The sequence below is a fragment of the Tetrahymena thermophila genome, assembly GCF_000189635.1.
Source record: "Tetrahymena thermophila SB210 genomic scaffold scf_8254460, whole genome shotgun sequence".
NCBI lineage: Eukaryota > Ciliophora > Oligohymenophorea > Hymenostomatida > Tetrahymenidae > Tetrahymena > Tetrahymena thermophila.
In genome coordinates, this window is record NW_002476237.1 from 1 (window position 1) to 23787 (window position 23787).

At 23.8% G+C, this 23787-nt stretch overlaps 8 protein-coding genes across 8 annotated transcripts; 3 read left to right on the forward strand and 5 right to left on the reverse strand. All coding sequences in view use genetic code 6, as the record gives it.

Moving 5' to 3' along the window:
* Nucleotides 1–1693: 1693 nt before the first annotated feature.
* TTHERM_00353560 (hypothetical protein) lies at nucleotides 1694–3898 on the forward strand (the record flags this gene model as incomplete). The annotated part of the gene is made up of 3 exons (XM_001023112.2): nucleotides 1694–1907; nucleotides 2156–2564; nucleotides 3232–3898. 3 exons carry the CDS (start codon nucleotides 1694–1696, stop codon nucleotides 3896–3898), a joined length of 1290 nt encoding a protein of 429 aa, XP_001023112.2.
* A 1470-nt stretch (nucleotides 3899–5368) lies between these two features.
* TTHERM_000353539 (hypothetical protein) lies at nucleotides 5369–5967 on the reverse strand (the record flags this gene model as incomplete). Its single annotated transcript, XM_012799513.1, has 2 exons — nucleotides 5369–5823; nucleotides 5877–5967. The coding sequence occupies 2 exons, from the start codon at nucleotides 5965–5967 to the stop codon at nucleotides 5369–5371; spliced, it is 546 nt and encodes a 181-aa protein (XP_012654967.1).
* A 234-nt stretch (nucleotides 5968–6201) lies between these two features.
* Nucleotides 6202–6758, forward strand: TTHERM_00353540 (hypothetical protein; the record flags this gene model as incomplete). The annotated part of the gene is made up of 2 exons (XM_001023110.1): nucleotides 6202–6422; nucleotides 6512–6758. The coding sequence occupies 2 exons, from the start codon at nucleotides 6202–6204 to the stop codon at nucleotides 6756–6758; spliced, it is 468 nt and encodes a 155-aa protein (XP_001023110.1).
* A 132-nt stretch (nucleotides 6759–6890) lies between these two features.
* TTHERM_000353529 (transmembrane protein, putative) lies at nucleotides 6891–7487 on the reverse strand (the record flags this gene model as incomplete). The annotated part of the gene is made up of 1 exon (XM_012799514.1): nucleotides 6891–7487. The coding sequence occupies one exon, from the start codon at nucleotides 7485–7487 to the stop codon at nucleotides 6891–6893; it is 597 nt and encodes a 198-aa protein (XP_012654968.1).
* A 122-nt stretch (nucleotides 7488–7609) lies between these two features.
* TTHERM_00353530 (transmembrane protein, putative) lies at nucleotides 7610–11264 on the reverse strand (the record flags this gene model as incomplete). The annotated part of the gene is made up of 2 exons (XM_001023109.2): nucleotides 7610–8172; nucleotides 8690–11264. 2 exons carry the CDS (start codon nucleotides 11262–11264, stop codon nucleotides 7610–7612), a joined length of 3138 nt encoding a protein of 1045 aa, XP_001023109.2.
* Nucleotides 11265–13232: 1968 nt separating this feature from the next.
* On the reverse strand, nucleotides 13233–14359 carry TTHERM_00353510 (eukaryotic-type carbonate dehydratase; the record flags this gene model as incomplete). Its single annotated transcript, XM_001023107.3, has 2 exons — nucleotides 13233–13967; nucleotides 14174–14359. 2 exons carry the CDS (start codon nucleotides 14357–14359, stop codon nucleotides 13233–13235), a joined length of 921 nt encoding a protein of 306 aa, XP_001023107.1.
* A 1112-nt stretch (nucleotides 14360–15471) lies between these two features.
* TTHERM_00353500 (hypothetical protein) lies at nucleotides 15472–19851 on the reverse strand (the record flags this gene model as incomplete). Its single annotated transcript, XM_001023106.1, has 1 exon — nucleotides 15472–19851. The coding sequence occupies one exon, from the start codon at nucleotides 19849–19851 to the stop codon at nucleotides 15472–15474; it is 4380 nt and encodes a 1459-aa protein (XP_001023106.1).
* Nucleotides 19852–21224: 1373 nt separating this feature from the next.
* On the forward strand, nucleotides 21225–23094 carry TTHERM_00353490 (Serine/Threonine kinase domain protein; the record flags this gene model as incomplete). The annotated part of the gene is made up of 3 exons (XM_001023105.3): nucleotides 21225–21859; nucleotides 21991–22492; nucleotides 22546–23094. The coding sequence occupies 3 exons, from the start codon at nucleotides 21225–21227 to the stop codon at nucleotides 23092–23094; spliced, it is 1686 nt and encodes a 561-aa protein (XP_001023105.3).
* Nucleotides 23095–23787: the final 693 nt, after the last annotated feature.

A 23787-nucleotide genomic window follows, 5' to 3' on the forward strand; every position in this document is an offset into this window, starting at 1 on the left:
CCCCAACCCCAACCCCAACCCCAACCCCAACCCCAACCCCCCTAAAAATAATGAAAATTTTAATAATGACTTAAAAGTAATTTAATATTACCAATTTTTTGAAGTAAATATTTAATCTGCTTTACTTTGCTAAATAAAATATTAACTTCACATAAAAAGGTAAAAAATTTTAATTTAACTAAATAAAAAAAGAATAATTTATTTATTTCATCTTATCTTTTGCTACATTTATTAATAAAAAATAATTAAATTTTAAATTTTCTATTAGGGAAATATATTATGAATAAAGGATATTCTCATTTAGTAAAATATAGGAAATAATTTCGACTCTTTTTGAATAAAAATATTTTTCAAATTATCAAAAAGCTTTGAAATTTATAAAATATAGTAAAAATTAAAATATTCTACTATCAGAAGAAATATTTTCAAAGAAAAGGTAATTAGAACTAATAAGCAATATCTTAAATTATTAACTACTTGACCATAATAAATAAAATGAATAAAAATGAAATCCAAAAGTAACTCAAGTTGCAGTAAGAAGTTGGTAAGTGGTAAGATATCTGTCTGATCATAATAAAATAAACTAATAAAATTTAACTTTAACTATACAATAAAATAAAGCTATTATGTATGTATTGATAAGGTATTTGTAGTGTGCTAGAAGAAAAATTACAAATTAATTGTTTTTTAAGCAGTGTGAGGATATATTCTTTAGAATCTAACTAAGATTATTGAAATTTATTAAAAATAAAGTAAGTAAGAAAAATTAAGCATCAATCATTTTATCAACTGTATTTAAAATTGAAATGTACTTTGTTATAAAAAGAATTTTTTAAAATAAATTAGAATTGATAGTATTATAATAATTTAATTTGTAAGGCTATAATTAGTATTTAAAAGTATTAAGTTTCTTCAAGATGATTGGTAGTTGGTCGTTTTTCTGAAACATTTGATGAACCAGCAAAATTATTTTTTTTATAACTTAGAAGTAAGGTGATTGATTTTTCAGACTTACTTTTTACTTATGTAGAAAAAACTTAAGAAGTTACCCAAATAGCTGAGTAAGAATAGAGAAAATTGTTAGGAAATTTTTATTAATTTGTAGTAGAAGAAAAATTAAAAAAATTAATGAGATTATATATTAAAATGAAATAGCATTTTAGTTTTGAAATATTATTCAGATTGCTAGCTACCTATTTATATATTAATAAGTTTCTCTTAAAAGTAGTTTAAAAGAGTTAGATAATTAATATTTAAGATGAGAGAAGAATCAGAAATTAATTCAAAAAGGTTAAGAAGGCTCTTTGATTTATTTTTTTAGTTATGAAAATTTTGAATGGGGTAGGGTGATTAAAAAATAAACAGCGAATCGGCTAAATTTTGATATCCTTTGATTTTCTTGTGTTATTTTAAGAATTTTATCATGAATTTTTGAAAGAATTATTTAATACATCAAATTAATCAAAAGAAAAGAGCTTTAAAGAAATCACATTTCTGAAGAATTAAGTTTATAATTAATAATTCAATCAAAAAAATAATTGATATCCAAAAACCCAAATAATTTAAGAAAAAGCTTAGAAATATTCTTAGTCATCAAATATCATTTATTTGATCCATTCAACCTAAATAATTTAAACTCATAAATATCCAAGTACTCCTATTACTACAATTATTTTATTGAAAATCATTGAAAATGTGCCTCTTAGACGCTAGATGTAGATGTGAAAATGGCTAATGCAGCCATATTGGTAACTAAATGCCATTCAACTAATTGTTTAATCCTCAATTCCTTAATCAAGATGCCTTCTAGGTCCTTGATTAAACTAAGAAGTTACTTAGCCAAAAGACCGAAATTATCAATCCTATTGTAAAAAAAGTGAAGCGCGAAAATGACTTTATTCAATAAGGTAAGCATTATTCTTTTAAAAATTTTATTTGTTCTCTTTTTAAGGGAATTTATGAATTGGAATCATTTTTATTTTTATTTGTTTTTTTTACAAGTAAAAAAAATTTTTAATTAATTTACTTGGCTAAATCAAACGACAATCAAAAAAATGATTCTAATTAAACAAACAATTTATATTCAAAATTGAGTGAAAATATTTTAAAATTGAAAATAACATATTCTAATAAATATTTTTTAAAAAATAAATAGCTGAACAAAACGAAAATGTTAACAATCTCAACAGTATGGTTGCTGAAAATGTTGATAATTCCAACTTCTAATTCTAATAGAATTTGCTTCCTTTACTCAATTAATTCTAACCCATCAAGCCTGTTAACTATGGAATTGCAAATACTTCCGCTGTTGCTGCTAACTAAACTCAATAAAACAACAATTCTATCCAAAACAGCTCTTTCCTTATCAAGCCTTCACCTTTCTAGGCTTCTAATAATGGATTACCTACTGTTTCAAATAATTTAGAAACTCTTTTGAAAGATATGTAAGCTAGAGTTATGGGTATGTTCGCTTTCCAAAGCAAAATGTTAACTGAATTGTAAGAAAAGAGCAACATGCAAGCTTAAACAATCAATTTATTGTTCGATGAAGTCAAACAATTAAAGTAATATTTTAAATTCTCTTACTTATTAAACAATTTATGGGATATAATTTGATAACTTTGAATAATTAATTTTTACTAGAGTTTTATGAGAAAAATACTTAAATTTGCAAAAATCAAAAAATGTTGGCTTTCTTATTTTATACAAAAACTTTAATTAGCAAAATGAAAAAAAAAATATGAAAAATTCATGAAAAATATAAATGAAATTTCATAGCAATTTACTTCTTTGTCTTTCAAAATATGAACAATTTCTAGAAAAATAAAATTCCCCAGTTGAATTTCCTTTTTTACTATTCCTTTAATTAATTAATTTTGGGAATAGTTAGGTTGAATTTACTATTTTCTCTTAAATTAATAAAAACTGATTGGATTTTTCACTTATCCATCCCTTTCAAAATATTATTCGCATTAAGCTGGCATTATTTATCATTCAAAGCAAATGGAAAGACAAAATCTTTTGAAGTATGTCTACTCCAAAAATATCAACCCTAAGCTCAATTTAGCATCTAAAACAGCTAATATTGATAGCGAATTAGATGCCAGGGTGTGAATTTTTTAACATATAAAAATGAATCAGCTGAAATTGAAGCATTTTTAAAACGCTACACCCATACATTTTTAAACAATTTTGATTACAATTTACTAACCTTTACTTATTTAAAAAAAGGAATATTGTCCAAAATTAGAAAACTGATTAACCAGCAGAAGTCACTTGCTAGCCTATATATACTTAAATTGCTGCTTCAAGCGATACCTGCTCATTGGGCGGTCCTATTTCACCTTAAGGATTAATTTAATACCTTTTCAAGAAGAAAGAATCTGACTACAAGTACAAGCTTATCTTGAACAATCCTCTTGAATAACCCCTCTATAGAGAAAGAAATTTCAACATTAATGTCAGCTTGGTAGACAGAGACGATAATGCCGTTTCTAATAACAATCGTATTCCTCTCAATATTTCAATATACACCTCTGAAAATCCCCCAAAATTCATTGATACCAACACTTCTGGTAATAAAATATTGAAGGGATTCACTGAAAAGGATTTATAACAAGGCTAAATAACATTTGACAAAATATAGATTAAGGAAGTTACTAGCCACTTCCGTAATGGCTGGGTTTTTATCGTTATATTCCCCAAATAACTTAATTACGAAAGTGGAAAATCTATCCACCGTAAGGACGATATTGATATCAATGAAATTAGACCTCTCATTATTGAAAAAGTTGTTGTCAAAGCCAAAAAGCTTAAAGAAGGAAAGAAATAAAAGGATGGTAACAATAGTAATGACGACTCTAAAGAATAATCAAATGAAAAGATCGAAGATAATTGAAAAATCTGAATAACTGACACAAATATCCCTGAAAAGTCTGCGTGCATGAATGCATGCATCTTTTCAGAACTACTTAACTCTCTTTACTATCTATCAATCTATACTCTTCTAAAAAACTTATTTATAATAATTTCATTTCCGACAAACTCTTCATTAAAAAATTGTCTTAAATTATTCTGAGTTAATTAAATGATTTGAATGAATTTATTCTAAGAAGAAAAAAAAAAAAAAGCTAACTAACTAAACATGATCATTTATTATTTTCAATCTTGCACTGTTATTCTTAAAAGAATTTATCATTCATTTTTCCATTAAAAAATACAAAGAATCTCAATATGAGCTTAACTCTTATTCTATTCTGCAATGAAATTAATTAAAATTAACTAAGTATACAAACAAAAGAGCATTACTTTCTTTCTTTCATGCTTGCTTGTTTACTTGCATGTTTATTTGCTAGCTTGCTTGCTTGAATGAGAGTGAAACTCATTCTTATCAATTAACAAAAATAAATATCTTTAGATAAATATTTTTGAGCTATAAATATATTATAATCAACAACCATAAAACAAATATAAAACTAAAATTCTTCAACCTATAATCTCTATATATTTAAATTAAATATGTCTTTATTATTTATATGTATTGTATAAGAGTCGAATTCTCTTTAAGTTATTATCTTCATAAAAAGCTAATTATAGTTCTATTTACTCTTTTTATATTAATCAATCAAAGAGGTTGCTTTATTTTTTAATTTGATTTTGATTTTATGTATTTTTTACATGCAATATTTTACTCTATATTATCTTAAAAATAGATAGGCTGGTAGATGAAAAGACGATCAATCAATGATGGTATAATTTAACCAATGTACAGAAAATTAAAAAATTGTTAAGTGTGAAGAAATTTCAATTAATTACTAAATAACTTTTTAGTAAACTTAATTAATAATTTATTAGAAATTTCCTATCACAATCAAGAGAAAAATTCTTTATTTATATTTTTTTCATGTTAATTTCACATGCAGAGTTATGAACCATGGAATGGAGCTATCTGAGGCGGAGTTAAATTTTGTTGATTCCTCTAAATTAAATAATTTCTACTGATTTTGAATCCTCATAGGCATATTTATTTAAATTAATTTTAAAATTGATAACTTTTGTATTAAAGGAATGCTTGCTTATTGTAAGTATTTAAAATATCAATAATCGGTCGGAAAGCTCATTAAGAAAATCAATTACAATAAAAAAAGATCCTTAGAATCAAAAAGTCGCATGATATAAATTCTTTATTGATGATACTGGAGTATTTATCGAAATCTTAATTGATTACTACCTTTGAATTTTTTTCAAAAAATTGCAAATAGATTTATAACATTTATATTTGATAGAATTTATTAATACATTAATATTCTATGCAAAATAAAACACAAATAATTTAAGCAATATAATACAGATATTAAAAATTCGCTGTTCATTTTTTATTGTCTTTGAGGAAAATTTTTTCATTTCTGATAAAAGTAAACAAAATTTTGTTTAATAAATATGGTTAATATAATATGTCTAACATAAAACAAATAATATTCCTAGCAAAAAAGCAAGAAGTTTAAAACATAATTTTTTACACTATTTCCATGCTGTGAATAATCAAGTGCGATCTGTTTTGGTAAATTTAGCGTTAAGGAATATCATAATTTTGTGTTGGGAAGAAGGACAAAATATATTTGACATAGATAAGTTTTATTAACTTGGCTTATATGCAAAAAGAGGATAAATTAAATTTTAAAATATTAAATTAAGAATGTAAATAATTATTTATATTGTAAATGTAACATGTTGTTGTGAGACTTTGGGCAATTTAGAAAAAATTTTAAAATGTCCCATTCTTCTCAGTATCGTCTGTATATAAATAAAAAGTCCTTGAAATTACTTAAAAAAAATGAAATAAATGATTATCTGTATAAATAATAATATAAATGTACTGATTTTATTTAATTAACTCTTTGAGGTTTCTGGACTCCTAAATTTTATTTTGCAGAAGATTACCCACTTTTTCCATCCATATAGCGTCATATTCTTTAGCTTTCAATAGACTTGTTAAGGCATAATTTATTGATTAAAATAACAAACCATTTATTTTGGCCATAGAAATGTCTAATAAACTTAAAAGATACATTCTTAGATCTCAAGTTTTCAGATAGTCAATTTCAATTCTTCGCTTTTATTTAACTCTATTTCCCAATAAACTGATGAACGTATTAATAAAATGATTTTATTCTTTCAAAACTTTCTATACAGATTTGACACATGAATTTTCCAAACAATTCTCTTGAAAAAGGAATAAGGAGTACCAGAAATTTATACACATTTATCCCTAATTAAATTGAAAAGAAAATTATATATTTGCTAAGTAGCAGCTTCAAAATTATTTCTAAATTTACTGAAAGAAGCAATATGCTTATCGATAAATCTTCTTGCACAAATGAAAAAACAAAAAAAAATATTTTCAAAATTTGGTTTAAAATAAAGTTTAAAATTTTAAATACTGCAACTAAACTAATTATCTTTGGAGCTAAAAGAATGATTTAAATATTTTTTATCTTTATTTTAGTAATAGAAAGCGCATTTTAGATAATTAATTACCCACTTTTGAATTAAAAAAATCCTACCCGTTTCTATTGATAAATTTAATTATATTCAAAATAAGTTTATACTAAGATCCTAACAAATAAAACGGAATATGTGATTCTGATAAAATCATTTCTACTTTATCTAAAAAAGAAATCTGTAAGTAGGGAAACAGAAATAATTTGAATTCAAAAACAATTGCAGCATTGCAGTATAGTCTTGCAATACAAAATTGAGGAATGAGATGATCTTAAATTAAATGTTTTAGCCAAATGTATTTGTTTATTTATTTATTTATTTGTTAATATTTTGCTTATGCTCCCTAAAAATAAGTAAAAACGAAAGAATATATGCGAATATTACAAATATCACTTTTGCTTAATTTGAGTGATATTTGTAATACAATAACTATTCCAAATATACTTGAATGGAATCTTAAATTACACTACATTTTCATAGCTCTTTGTAAAAGAAAAAAATTATATATAGAACAGAGATAAATAGAAAATTATTAGCACAAAAGCATTAGTAAGTAAATCTTAGCTCAAATAAATTGATTAAGTATAAACAAATACAGCTAGGAAATACATTAAAAAATTATAGAGATCTGCAGAGTTATAAAATATATGCTAAAATAAAATGTTTTTCAAATAAAATGATATTTTTTTATTCAAAAAGCATACCTTTAATAAACTAAATTAAGAAACAGATTGATAAAACCTGATAATAAAACGAATAAGAAAAAACAAAATAAAGTAATCAAGAAAGCTACCAAATAAAATAAAGCAAAATTTATTTATCCATATTAAAAAAGGTTCTTAATTAAAATATAAATTAAATAGTTGTTTTTAGTGAAATTATATTTTATATATAAAAATGATTTATTCTTTAAGCCTATAAAGTTGCATTAAAAAATTAAATGAAGAGTAAATAATTGATTTTGTATATAAAAATGGAATGTCCATCAATTTTAGATAACATGTCTAAATTACTGAATCAATTTAATTTAGTAAAAGAATTAATTATAGTCAACACAAATTTCTTTCAATTAATTAATTAGGTGTAAGTTGTATTCTTTAAGAATTTATCAATTTATATTCTTTGTTGGCATGAATTCTGTGAAAACTGTTTTATTTTATAAATAAGACTCATGAGCTATTTCAATGCTTTCGTTCAACATCGAGTTCTTTTCAGGACTTATCTCATATAAAGTAGGTTTTGATACATTATTTAATCTGGATTCTTCTACTAAGTTGTCTTGAGAAATCCTAAAAAGGCTTTTATTTTATTCAATTTTCAAATTTGATTTCACTTTAGAAACTTACTCTAAATTGTCATTTGATGCTTGTTAAATATTTTAAATAGATGCATCTTTTTACAAATTTTCTATTGGCTGTTAAATGTATTGATTACTGACAGTTTAAAAATTATTATTTTAATCTGCAAGATTACGAAATCCTCCATTTGCAGGAGAATTCTCATTCATCCTTAAATAATACTTTTACTATCTTGTTTTTTCGAAGTAGCTCAATATTTAAGGATCCAGCATACTCAGCAGCTTTTCATCTATTTCAGAGATATCTTTTGAGTCATCCTTTATTTTGTTAAAAGCCAAATAGGCTTCATGGGCTTTCATCAAAGTTGTCTTTTCTAATTTGAGATTATATAATTAAAATAGTTAATAAATTTACTTTCAAAACAAAAATATTATATTATAAATATATTTAAAAGACATTTTATTAATACTAAATTTTATTTATTATGTTGATAATCTTTAGTAAAGCTTCAAAAACCATTTAAAAATGAAAACCAAATTAATAATCTTTTTTGAAAATACTTCTAAAAATCAAAGAAACATTGTAAATTAAATATGAAATTTTTTAGAATTATTTCTTATTGATCTTTGCAAAATAATTTTTTACTGTTTATTTTTCTTTAATTAATATTTAAAAATATAAATTGTTTAGTTGGAACATCACATGATCATCATTTGGTAATTAAAACAATAGATTTTTAATATATAAAAATATTAATTAAAAAAAATAAGTATTTCTTTAATATTTTAAAACTCTTTATTCATGATCAATAAATATTTTGTGGGTGTAAAAATTATAAAAACTTAATATGAAAAAGAAATTAAATAAAGAAGCATTAATTAATTAATTACCTGAGTCTAATATACTCCAAGTTGATTTGAATTTACTCTCTTCTGGTTAATTGGTTGGTTTTAATTTAAGGGAAAGTCCTTTTTAAGTACTCATGTTCATATTTTCTAGCTGTAATTCTTGTTAGGTTTTTAGTTGATGCTGATACTAAGTTTTATTGTTTATAACTGGCTTTGGCATGTAATCAAATAACTTGAGCTAGTTTTCATTTAAAATTAACATCTTTAACTTATCTATTTCTATTAACTTATTGATTATAAATACAGCATCCAATCTATCATTTATTTTGTCTAACGTGTATCGTAACTATTATCTTTTCTTTTTTATTTTACCAAACGGTAAGAAGTATAAGATATATTCATAGGCTTTAAAAATTAAACCACCTGTTTTTGGTGTAAATATTTTCTTGAAAAACCAATCTCCTTACTTTCTCAGCGATTTTCTTTTTTTCAATTTTGCTGAGTCCGGATCTTAGTTTTCTTGGTAAACATGAAGTAAAGAAGAAATGTAATTTTAATCAGCAGTAAAATTTCTCTTCATCTTTTTAGATATTGATTATTTTTTAATAGGACTTTACTCTTAAGGTAAGGTAGAATTGTTCAAATCTTAATTGACATTTTATAAATTAATTAAAGGAGCTTAGTTAGTTTTTACATCTCTTTAACCAATATTATTGATATTATTTTCATTATTTTCTGTATGAGTGACTATCTAGTTATAATTTATTTACTATGTAAAATTATTTAAATTTCCTTTTTAAGTAAGAGTACTGCAATTAAATTTATTTTTTTAGTTTTCTATTTAATCTTCATCATTGTTTGTATTAATTTAAATATTGTTAAAGTTAAATTTAATTTCTTAATTTTCAATAGCTTCTTCATTATTTATATTGTTCTAAATTGTTTCATTTTCGAAATTTTCTTTTTTATTTTATTAAATCTCGTTAATGTTCTCCGTTTAAATCTGCCTATTAGAGCTTATAAGATTATTGCTTCCGTTTAATTTATATGGTGTTTCAAATTCAGCTGGTAATCCTGGAAGATCACTTTTTCTGATTTTATTGATTGAAGCAGATTATGTTGTTTCATTCGGTAATTCTTGAGTATTTACAGTCTATTTTTTTAGCGAAGACCTTTTAATTCCCATAAAATTAAACCCCAACATCTTTTTAAAATCATGAACTGAGTTATTATTTTCTTGTTTTATAATTTAATTCGATGCTAATTAAGCAAATCCCAGTTATTATTTCATGTCATTTATTGAAGGGTTCAGAGATTATAATCTATGGATCTAAGAATTAGGAATGATTATCTATCCTCCAGAGTCTCTTTTTTATCCAAATATTTATGGTATTTGGCTATTAAAAGGAGCAATATAATTTTTTGGATCATTCTATCTATTTTTATGTTTGTTCGAAAGTACTGGTGAAGCTAAGTCAGGCTGCTAGATAATTTATTATTCTTCAGATTCAGACTTTTATTTTTCTAATTCTTCATCGTCTTCAAAGCAAAATATTTCATTCATTAACGATGTTTAAAAGTTAATCTTAGCAAAAGGGGTAACAACCATACCAAAAATATATATAAGAGCTTTTGCTAAACCACCTATTTCAGCAACGACAGCAGACAGTTTAGTATATTATCTTCTATACTAAGATGCTTTTTCTTCTAATTAAAATTGAACTGTTAGTAAAACCTGTCTGCTTTAGTCTATTTCTTCTATGTCAAGAATTTTATTTGTGTTAGTTAATGCTTAATCTAACTAAGTAACTCCATTAAAAAATAAATTATCTTAAGTTTCTATTTCTGTGTATTAAAAATAGAGAGACACTTACTTTTAGTAACCAGATATAAACGAATGAGATTACACTGAAACAGTTTATAGCAAAGGTTTTTCAAAATCTGAAAAATTTTAATTATGATCGAGGAATATAGTATCCAAATTGAGTTAACTAAGTTAGTACTATTTATCAATACAATTAGTAGAGATACAATTCAGAACTTCAATAGTAAAAACACTCTTATTATCTGCTTAACTTTGCAATAAGAAATTACTAGCATAAGAATTATTTTTATCGAACTAAATACAGTACAAATTTTCATATTACATGTTAAGCTAAATATAATCTAAAAAAAATTTTTATTAAAGTGAAAAATTATCTTTGCTTGAGTCTTAGAATAAAGTGCTGCATTCAACAAAACTTACTGGTATATTTTGTTCGTTAATATTATGAGCATTCGAATAAGTACTCTTAATAGACACTTATGCATTAAAAGAAGTACTTAAATCAGATTTTATGTACTGTAAATTACTTTTAGTTCGTAAGCCAAATGCAATAGGTAATTAACCCTCAGCCAGATTTAATATCGGAGACTAAATAGCATTTGTATTAAAATTAATGTTTGGATTATTTTTATAAATAACATCTTGAGCCTCTATCCAAAAAGCAACAGCGAATATAGCAACTAAAAATAAAGTGAAAATACTTCCACAGCATGTCTTATGATGTGTGTCATGCTAAAAGCTCAACTAAACGCTAGTACCAAATATATCTATCTTTTTAAACATGGACTTCATTTCTTATCTTCTAATTTTTATAAATTATCTTTTTTCTAAAAATTAGATAAAAAGTAGAGTGTAATATTTATTACTTGTTACTTTTTGTACAAATATTTATCATTAATTTGCACACTTAAAATGAGAAGATAATAATTAATTTTGAGTGCTTTTAATAATTAAAAGAACTAAATTTTCATAATAATTGAGATGATGTTTATGATTAATTTTTATTATATATTTAGTGTTTTTATATCTTATCTTTTAGGATAAATAAGCTAAATTTATTATAATTTATAAAAAATTCTACCAATTCAACAATTAAATACATCCTTAAAATATGTTTTTAATTATTTTTAGTATTTAAGTAAGAAGATATAGACATCTTCTATACATTTTCAGATATGTTTGAATTTCATTTCGATCCAAATATCTTATTAAGTCTTAATGTAAATAGATTATTTTTTAAATAAATGTTATTAGATTCATATGATGCTCTAAAATATGTGGCAAATAAATTTTACTTAATAAAAATTATAATAATATTGCTAAAAACAAATTTAAAGCCGCTCATTAATATATTTGGTTACTTATTTCTAAATAAATTAGAAATTTTTCTTCAATTTTCCATCATTTAGCTTCATCTATAAATAAAAAATAAATTTCTTACACATTATGTAAAGATAATAAACCAAATTGTTTTCTTCATTAATTTTTTTCATAATTAGAAGTCCAACAACAAATAGAGTCACTTCATTTTAGCAAAGATCAATCCCCATTCCTTTTTTTTATATTTTGAATTTTTTGCTTTTAATTATTAATATTTTATATACCAATTATTAAATAAATAAATAGATTTTGCAAATAATAAATTGATTTTATTTAAAGAAATTTAATGTTTATCTATCATAATATGAAACATATTTAAATATTAAAAAGGCTTATTTTCTTTCAAACTTAAATTAATTTTAATATTAAATTTAATTAATTTTGTAACCACTTTATTAAATTCTTGACTCCGAATATATTTTTATAATTTGAGATATTAATGAGAGAAAAAAAATGAAAAATATAAAGTCTCTCTCTACCCCTCTTTATAAATTTAAAATATTAATCAATAGGACTAAATGATTTATTTAATATAATAGAACTATTGAAACACTACCTATATTATCCTAGTACTCTATCAATTCAGTTGTATCAAAAGATAATCTAAAAATAAATAATTCATTGAATATTAATTAAATCATTCTAATTCATATTAAACTGACACCCAAAATAATTAAGATTTGTGGAATTTACCAAAATAAACAAAAAAAAGAGCCCAAAAATATTAAAGCAATAAATAATAATTTTATAATTTTTGAAGTAAAATTTATACCTCATAAGTTTATGCAATCAAAACTAATAAAACTTCTTGGTACATTGTAGCCTAGCCTAGTTTAGATATGTTTCAGTATATTTAATTAGGAGAGATTTATGAAAAACAATTTTAATAACTCAAATTCCTTAACTATTTGATTAAATAAATTGTTATAAAATATTTTTTTAATTTTTTCTATAAATTGATAAAACCACAAATTAATTAATTGTTTAAAACTATTAATTTGCTTAAATAAGTGAAGAAAAGAAAATAAGAAATGACAAAATTAATTCGAAAAAATACCAAACAAAAAAAATCTAGTTTTAATTTGTTTATTAAGTAATTCATTATTTTATTTTGATTTATTTAGTTATTGTAAAATTGAAAATTATTTAAATTAAAAAACTATTAAAATAGTTCTTAAATTTGGAAATAATTTTATTTAGTTTAAAATAAAAAAAATTACCGTTTTTTAACACACAATAGTAAAGAAAGAAATAAATAAATAAAGTAATTCAAATTATTGTAAAACAAAAGTAAAATAAAAATTTTGTCTATACACTCGATACATTATTTAAAAAGTTTGTTATTTTTTCATGTTTAACATTTTAATTATAAACTCACTCTCATAACATTTTGCATACAAAGAAATTAAGAAAAGTATAAATGACGAAGAAACTAAAAAAGTGAATAAATTATTCTTCGCATTATATATTTCCTTTTTTAATGGTTCTTCCATTAACAGATTACAAAGGCCTGTTGTTTCCAGCTCCTTTAGCAAATTATAAATCTCCCTTAAAGAAAATACTAATATTTGAAAGTTGAGCTGAAGTTATAGGCTACACTGCTGAATAGACATACCAATTTACACTTTCTGTGCAGGGAGGTATTGTGAGAGATCCTTAATATAGATAATAAGAGGATGTTAAGTCCAGAGAACTTAAAGCTTAAGTCATATTTAAACTTATTTATGGAGCACTAGCTGCTTAAGCACTAGCCTTAGTAGGATCATATGATGAAAAAAATGTACTTGTAGATGAATCACTAACAGAAAACATAATTGAAACAATTGCATATTATGTGATAGGTTCAGTACTTGAGCTTGGAGCTGTCTAGGCGAAATTTGGATTTATAGTATGCAATATTTGTAATTCAACATCAGCTTAACTTCCATTTAAGTAATTCTCTGCAGGAGAGTGAATACTAAAATAGTTAGATTAATAACCACTAATAACACCATCCAAATTACTGGCATACAAGTAACTCCAATATTAATTAGCAGGAGCTGTACTGCTCAAAACTTAAGACTTTAATATCTGAGTACTTAAATTCTAATTTGAGAGTTACATTGTCAAATTCATCTATTTAATTAAATTTAATTGCAATAATTCATTTATATTTGAAAATCTTTAGATAAAATTCAAATATGTTCAAATAAAAGCTTTAAGTTTTATAAAATAAATTAATTTTATTTGATTGTAGCTTGAAGATTTTTGTTTTTTAGAAACAAATTTAATTATTTATAGTTGAAACATATATTAAATATAAATTTGTTAATATATTTTACTGTATTATCGCATGATCCTTAAACATCTGAAATATCAATAGGGGATTAAAGACTACCTGATAAACAAGTGCCAGTCCAATCAGAGCCTTTATTTATATAATTGAAGTCTTATGCCTAAATTTAAGCTATTATTAAGATAACTACTAAAGTTAGGTTTTTAAAATTGCTTTTTCTATAATTTTGCATACTTATTATTTATTTCCTACGCTATTCTTTTTTAATTAATTTATTTGTAGATCAAAATATTATTTGTCTTGCTTATAATCGATAAATTTTCTTTTTCTTAACAGAAAGACTCTGACTTGCTTACTTACTTACGTAAAATTGTAATTATTTTTAAAGTATAAATAACTTTTAGAAATTAATATAACTAAATTTAAGAAACAGCAATATTTTAAAAATTATTAAATTTGAAAAGTAGAAGATTAATTTTTTTGGTAATTAAAAAACATTAATTTTTTAAGTTATCTTGAATGCTTTTTTTAAATAAATTTTATAAAGCATACATGACTATTCAAATTCCTAAATCAACTTAATTTATAAATGTAATTTAAAATTTTAGATAATATTTATTAATTTAAGATGCACTTTATTACTTATTTTGATTAAAAACAAATATTAAAATGAAAATAACATGTATATAAAATGCTAAGTTGACATATATTTTAAACAAAAGTATTTAAAAATCTTAAGAATCTCAATTTTTAATTTAATTTTAAATCTATTTTATTATATATAGTTTTTAATTAATAAATTTTAAACTTTTACACATATATTCTTTAATTTAATTTTTATAACTTAATTTTCTGAAAATTAAATATTATCACTTCACTTTGTTAGGAGAAAACAATTTATTTTTTATTAAATTAACCTGCTATTGTAAAAGTTTTATTTTATTTGGTTTTTATTTTACATAAACAGAATAATTCGGAAATAGATTATTATTTATATATATTAAATAGATTATACAGAATTCTAAGACTTATAACTAAAGATATGGAAAAAAAAAACATTTATATTTATAATTATAATGAGATTTATTTTGGAAAATAGAATCATTTTTTAAATGTTTAACTAAGTTTTGTTTTTTTTTGGTTACATTTTATAAATATAATATTATAATTAAACTATTAATTGATGAGTTTAGATATAACATAATATAATTTTTACTTACAAATTTTTTATGAAATTATAGTTTTTTTTTATGTTTTTTTTTTTGTGTTTAATGAATAAAAATAAATCTATTTTCTTTAATTATAATATTTAATTATATAGGATTCAACTAATGCTTTTAGTTTTCACTATGTTTTTGGTTATGATGATTCTTGTTATTGTTGTGGTTGTTGCTATTGTTGTTAAGGGTTATAACAATTATCTTACAGTTCAATTACTGCATCCAAAGCATTTGAAGTGAAAAGATCGATTATGAATTTTTATTTACGGTGGTTGATTAACCTTTCCATAGCTAAAAATGAATCTAAGGGAGATTAGAATTGGCATACAAAGAAGTTAGAGCCTTGTTGAGTGATTTAAAACTTAAAGTTATTTAGTAGCTGTTTAAATGAATCTTAACCTCTATGAGAATTCTTTAAACTTTTAACTATGATATTTGAACTTGAAAATCCTTTCTTGATAATATCTGAAAGGAAACACTGCTAGAATTGTTTGTTGGAAGAACTAAACTTTTCAAATTCTTTGTATTTATTTATAACAAATACATGTTGGTGATATAAATTTACTCTTTCAAGTACATTTTTCTATAGTAACTGAGTTATTTGAGAAGTAAAATTGTTTTTGTTTTTCACATTTTAGAAGCATAGCCATTGGTTGCTCTCCTCAGTATAATAGTCTGTTCCATCAATTACAAGTTTTTTGAAAATTCTCTCTTTTTAGATTAGTTATTTCCAATAATCTCCTGTTATTAGGTAGCTGTAGAGCTTCTCCATCCACTCATATTGCTTTTCTACATAAGAGAGATTAGATGAGTTGTTGTTGTTTACAAAGATAGCGTTTTCTAAATTATTGTTGAGGTTGTTTACACCATATATGTTATTATTAAGAAATCCGGTATTGGTGCTAAGGTTGATATTATTGTTTCCATTACCTCCAAACATAGCATTATTGTATTAATTAGATTTTTTGCTTAATTGTTATTGCTTTTGAGAGTTTTGTTTAATCAAGATATCAGCTTAATCTTTATTTTATTGGTTAGAAGAAAAGGAATCATTAACCTTAAAAAATAAAGTATCATATTTTGCAATACCACACTCAACTTAGCAAGCTCCTATTTGTCTTTCTATTTAATCTCTAAAAGCTTTAGCATTATCAGAATGTTCAAAACCTATAAATTCTATTAAATTATACTTAACAATAGGAATTATTTTACTATCATCTGATAAATTTGAATAGCTTTCTCTTGAATTTGATTTACTAGAAAGATTTTACTAACTTTTTTTCTAATTTTTTTCTTTTATTTATCTCTTTTTAGAATCGTTCAAAATTTTTAATCCTCTCTTTTGTTTGATGTATTCTTAAGTTAAGGGAGGGCTGTTAGAGTTGTTTAATTCTTTTTAGCATTCTTCAACCTTAAAAGTTTCACTAACAATAGAGGAACATTCTTCGTTTAAGTTAGATTCTTTGGTGCACTTTACACTTAAACCTGGAGGGTTTATAGGAGATGCCAAATTAATTTATTATGGAACTTTTGATTGCATTTAATTATTGCTAATGTAAGTAGAAAGTAAGTTGAAAGGTTTTTCTAAACTACTGTTTTGATAATTTGCTGCTTGCTATTACTATTGCTATGCTTACAACTGTTATTACTAAGCAAATGGGCAACTTGCTTACAAGCCTTCTTTATCTGGTTCAGCTAGATTCAGCTTTTATGCCTGAATGCTAGGATTCTAAGCTTTAGAAAGTATCTTATTGAGTAAAGGCTCCCCGTAAATAGGTTTGAAAATTTTTAGCTTTTTGTCATAAATAGCACTAGTGATTTCTTTGTTTTTTATATAAACATATGTTGCATCAAGTTTTTAACCTTAATCTACAAACACTCTAATAATATATTTATCGGGAATCCATTGCTTAGTATCTCCAGAGCACTTTCTTTTGCTATTTTAGCTTGTTTCAAGAGACCAATTTGATGTTTAAAAGTTCCAGCTCTATTAAAATGAAGACTCTGCATTTGAACCAGGTTTATTATTAATATCATTTTAGCCGCCGTAATAAAAATTAGTGCCTGCGTTTGATGCATATATATTCTTTTTAGGGTCTATTGATGAGTAAAATGGAGTAAAAAGAATATCTTGCTCATTTTGACTATCAGAATCAAAGAGAAGAAGAGGAGGATAATTATTACTGCTACTATTGGGGTTTTCACTAAATAAAGAGAAATCAGCTGGGGGAGCTTAATCAAATAGCTTAAAATGAGTAGTTGTATTAGTGGTGGGGGCTTATGGCTTAATATTTTATTGCTAATTAAAGGGAGACTACAAATTTTCTTTTTAATTTGAGTTATTTGTGTTTAAAGGTTAAGGTTGTGAATTTAAACGATAGATGGGAAAGTAAGACACCTTACAAAATAACTGCTTAGAATTATGGATACTATTTTTTATGTTTGTCATAAATTTTATAAAGTCTTACTTTTCTTTTTAACTAAGAGTTATTCCTTGGACTAGCTTATTCTTTCCTAGCCCAAACATTATCAAACCTCCGTAGTTATTTGACATAGTCATGATAATATTGCGCACATTTTCGCAGTGTTGTTCAAAAGATGGACTACGCTCGTTCAAAATCTCATTAAAATCCTCTGTTTTGTAATAGTGAATGCGCTAGCTTGCCATGAAATTAAGCTTCTCTCCCTCCTAAAAACTTTCCCTTTAGCCAACAACATCTAAATTAGAATTATAAGTTTCATCTTCTTCATCATATTCATCATAATCACTCTCATTGATGAATTCTTCATCTTATTAAAGCCCTTTTTCTTCTGAATCATTTTTTTCCAGCTTCTAATTTTCTTCACACTAGATATAATTTTAGAGCTCTGAGTTGAGGTTCGTTTGTAGTTAATTTAATTATGATTAAGTATTAAACTAGCCTGTTTAAGAGATATTTTTTTAATCTGGAGTGTAATTCGATAAAGAATTCTATTAAAATTAAAATTAACGGATGCCTTATCCACTACCAGTTAATTTTGCTCCAAAATTGTCTTCTTATTCTAATTTTTCTACTCCATCATTTTTTAAATCTTCATAATTAAAACCCCCTCCTCCAACGCTAGAGAAACTTATCTTTTGATTGAGTGAATCAAATAATTTTGGATCAAATTAATTGGCTGAATTTGGATTATTTCTTGTTGGGCTTTCTAAAAAGTTAGAGTGTTCATTTACATTGTTGTTGGCTTTTGAGCTTTTCTAATTTTCTTCTATTTTTTGAACTTAAAACATCTTGTCATTACCCTAGTGATTCAATTTCTCACCATTATTATTCCCTGTATCTCCTTAGTGAAAGTATTCTTGGTATTCTTCATACTCTTCTTCGTCTTCGTCCTCATCGTCATTAGTATCGAAGTTACAACAGTTTGTTTTTTTAAGTTAATTTTTTAAATTGTGCATTAGATTCGCTTTTTTTCCTTTTTTAATGTTTGTAATTGAGGAAGAAACTGCGTTATTAGTTGTAATAATTCCTTTCAAAGAATTTGAAGAATAAGTTTTTGTGCCTATTGGAGGCATTTATTAATCATTTTATTCTTCGTCATCATCTTCATCAAAGAATTCTTCTGCTGATGCATCTCCAAAGTTATTAATGGGACTTCTGTCTTTGCTTTAGTAGCCAGCTGAACCATTATTTTGACATATATTTTCAACATTATTTGCAAAAGTAGAAATGATATTATTTTTAGCAATAACTTCACTGTTATTGCCAATCTATCTTTATTCATTAAGGATATCTCCCCATAAACTGTTTTATTAACTGGCACTGAATTAGTTGATGATAGGAAACTGTTTATTTGTGCGATTGTTATTTTAATTAGCCAAATCAATGCTATAGATTTAGTTGTAATTATTACTATATGAATTACTTCCGCTGGTATTTAATTTTTGGTTATAGCTGTCGGAGTTATGCTCATCTTCAAAAAATCCATGAAAAAGATGTTCATCCCCTGTCTCAGCTTTAGCTTCATCATGGAAATAGGAGACCGTGCTTCCTGAATCAAAGGAATGCTTATCTCCCTCCCAAATGTTATTCGAAAATAAATTAAAACTTGCAGAATTATTGTTGCATACCTACTTAGAAGATTATTATGCATTTTAATTAGTGGGATTGCATGTTTGGTAAGGTATCTATTGTTAAATTGCGCTAACTTGTTACGAAATTTCTTAAAACAACTTGAATAAATGGGAATCTACATCCAATTAGCACTAGTTGCTTGAACTGGAAGATCCTACTTAATTTTGAGTTTATTAATTGCTGTAATTGTTATTGTTATTTAGGCGACGGGTTAAAAGAGTCTTAGCTTAAAGTTTGAGTTGTTCAAAAGCTGCTACTACGCAATGGCGAGGAAATTATTAACTCTCTATTTTTTACCTAATCTGAAGCAGTTATTCTTCAAACTGAGACTTCGAAAGAGTTAATTGAATGCTGTCGTTCATCATGATCTAATTTTCCTTTCGAGCCATTTTGAGCTTTTTAAATTTCGCACTTACAATTCTTATCAAAATTAAATTATTATCAAAAGCATTGATATTTTTGTATTCTTAATTAATCATCTCAAGCCCTTCTAAAAATCAATTAGATCAATCAATCAATAATAATAATAATAATCAATGTATGACCTTTGTATCCAAATTTAATATTTTGTTTCTTTCTCTTTAATTTTTGTTAGTAATTTATAATTATTGTGGACCCTTCTTTTTTTAGTTAATGTTGATTATTTTTTTTTCTTTGTGCATTTAGAAATATTTAGATTTTGCTTAAGTTAATATTTTTTTTTCTTTATTTAATGAACTCTTTGTTTTACACTTCCATTTTAATTAATCTATTGATTTCATAATACCTGAATTATACTAAATGCTCTATTTCATTAGTCTTTCTATCAGATACCTTAACTTTTTAATATTATTTTTGCTTCAAATTCCTATGTATTTATTCTACCAACGATTTTTAATTTTTGTCTGATTAAATCATCCTATTTTTGATAATATTTCTTCTTACATTTTAAAGTATTTCTTAATTTTCTTACAAATTTGCTAATAAAAAATTAAAAAAATCTCATAACTTGATTTTTTAATTTTTATTCACTATTATTAATCTTCTGAAAGACCTTCAAAAGGTGTTTATATCAAGTTAAATTTAGCGAAATCTTAGATAAGAACTTAAGTAATAAATATTCATAGGAGATCTTATCTTAATTTATCTATTCTTACTATTCAAATGTAGATAATATATTTTTAAATCATAAAAATTTTTAAGGCTCATTAATTATGTTATATTAAAAATGCTAGCTTGGTCATTTAAACTATTTGAATTTATATTTAGAAAAATATGTTTAATTTTAAATTCTTTTATAAAAATTTCTTGTGATTATAAAAATCTAATGATATTATAATAGAAAAAATGAGTGTAAAATTATCCTTATTATAATTTGATATATAATATTCCAAAATATTTAAATAATTCAAACAAGTTTAAATAGGATTTATTTTATCTAAAAGTTTTTAAAAGTATATTTATTACTATTAATTCATAATTTTATTGCTAATGAAATTATATTAATTAAATTATTAACTTGTATTGTTAAGGTTCGTTTTTTATATCATATTATATGGTTTTAGCAATTTAAATTATTTAGTAAATTAAAGCAGTTAATAAAAATCTAATTATTGTAAAATGATTTTGTCTGCTTACAAATAAATTTAGCAAAAATTTAGATAACGTTTTTAGCAATAAATAAATATTTAATATAAGATTTAATTATATTAAATATAGTACAAATTTAATACAGTCAATCAAAGGTTTTATTGAACAATAATAAGGAGGGAATAATATCCTTATGTCTAGTGGCAGTAATTAAAAAAAAGTAGGTAATTATTAATGGTCTGAGTAAGACTTTTTAGGCAAAGGGGCTTTTGGTTCAGTCTTCAAAGGAAAAAATATTGAAACAGGAGAATAAGTTGCAGTAAAAGTGCTTTAAATGCAACATTTCAAAAATGAATAAGCAAAAATTTAGCTTGATGAAGAAATAAATGTCATGAAAAAACTTGATTCACCCTACATAGTGAAATTATTAGGATTGCAAGAAGAAAATGAGTAGACAGTTATTATTTTGGAGCTATGCCCTGAAGGGGATTTGAATAATTTATTAAAAAGCAAAGGCGGATCACTAAATGAATAAGAAGCAATCAATATATTGTGCCAATTACTTCTTGGATTTAAAAAAATGGTTGAGTAAGGTTATATTCATAGAGATATAAAACCAGCAAATATTTTAATAAAAGACGGATTTTATAAAGTTAGTGACTTTGGATTTGCTACTGGAGTTGATATTAAATCCTAATAACTTTTAAAAGAATGTGTAGGAACACCTTTGTTTATGGCACCTTAGCTTTTAAGAAGTAAAGAGTATTCTTCAAAGTCAGATATATGGTCAATTGGGATGATGTATTATTTAATGCTATTTGGTAAAACGTAATTAAATATTTTTGAGAACTAATTAATTTAAAATTATTTACTTTATCTATTAGAATGTTTTAAATTAATCAGTTATATTGACAAAAATTTATGAATACTTTTTATAAAAATTAAAAAATTTTAAATAGACCATGGCCTGCTAGAGACTTGAACTCATTCATTACTAATATAGAATTACTTCCATTAAGATTCCCTTACGATAAGCCAATATCTTAGGAAAGCAAAGATTTCTTAAGTTAATGTTTACAAGTAGAAGAGGAAAGTAGAATAGACTGGAGTAAACTATTTGAGCATCCTTTAACAAAAAAAGCTTTAGGGCCAGCTTAAGATCCTAATATCAGATTGGACGAAAGAGCTAAACGAATTATTAGAGATATCTAAGAGCTTGTTTAAATTAAAAATCTTGACATTAAACAGTAATTTGGAGAGTTTGCAAAAAATAAAAAATCTCTCAACCTAGATGAATTTCACTCCCTTATATGTAAAATAGATTAAAGATTAACCTCGGTCGATACAGATTATTTGTTCAAATAAATTGATGAAAATGGTGACGGTTCTTTGAGTATTCATGAATTTACTAAATTTTTCCTTGAATACGATTTTTCTGATCTAACTGACAAGGCTGCACATGTAAATCGAATAGTTTTTGATATAAAAATTCATTTTTAATTTATAAAAAATAGATAATAACTGATCTAAAGGAAATCATTAAGGCTAATAAAATGAATTTATTTGAAATATTTGAAAAATATGATGAAAATAAAGGTGGGACACTAGATTTGCAAGAGTTTACAAAAATGCTTAAATAAGTAGCAAACGGATTAAAAGATTATGAGATTCTAGTAATATTCAGGAAGTTTGACAGCAATAATGACTAAAATATTGATTTTTAAGAGTTTGTAAAAGTAATGACATATGGTTTATAGAGTGATGTGGGATAATTTGATTTTTCAGGTGAAAAGGCTTTAAGGGTTATTACTGAATTGAAAAGAGTTATAATAGAAAATAATTTAAACGAATAAAACATTTTTCAAAAATTTGATGTGGATTTCGATAAGCATTTAAATAGAAGAGAGTTTAGAGATTTAATTAGAATTATAGATCATCGTCTTACAAACCAAGAAATTCATTTTATATTTGATATTTTTGATATGGATTCCAAAAATTTGGTAAGCTTAGAAAATTTCGTTTAAACCCTAAAAGAAAAATCATTTAAATTAAGAAAAAATTGATATAATTTATTTATTTGTATTCAAAGTTAATTCTTTGTTATATTTTAAGTTATTTTTTATTTTAAGCCAAAAAGTATTATTTATTTTACTTATATAAAAGGCTGTATCAAATTTGTGTGCAATAAATAGATATTTTCAAATTGAAAATGAGAAAATATAAAATAAAATAATAAAAATTAAAAAAATTTTAATTAATTTAAAATTATATAAATTCTTTGGATAGGATCTAAAGTATCTATAAACATATTCTATTAATAAGAATTATGGGCTATTCAAAATATAATATTAATTTGTTTAATTAACTAAATAAATCTTTCAGATAACTAAATTATAAAATAAAATTGTAAAGATTGTTTAAAAATCTATTAAAATATGACATTATTAATAATTTTGATGGTTTTAAATTTATTTGATTAAATTTTTTATTTTATTTTATAGTATTTTGAATTCTGGATTTTGAATTTTGAAAATAATAAAAACAACATTGATTTAGAATACTTCAAAATGGATATAAAAGTAAATGTTGAATTTACTTTCAACAAATTTAATTATATTTGATATTAATCAAACTAATTATTTTCTTAAGTAAGTAAAAATGATATAAAATGTAATAAAACGATTTGCAATTGAATAAAAAAATTGATATCAAAAAAAGGATAAAAGATTTTCTACTTATTTTAGCAGATATTCTAA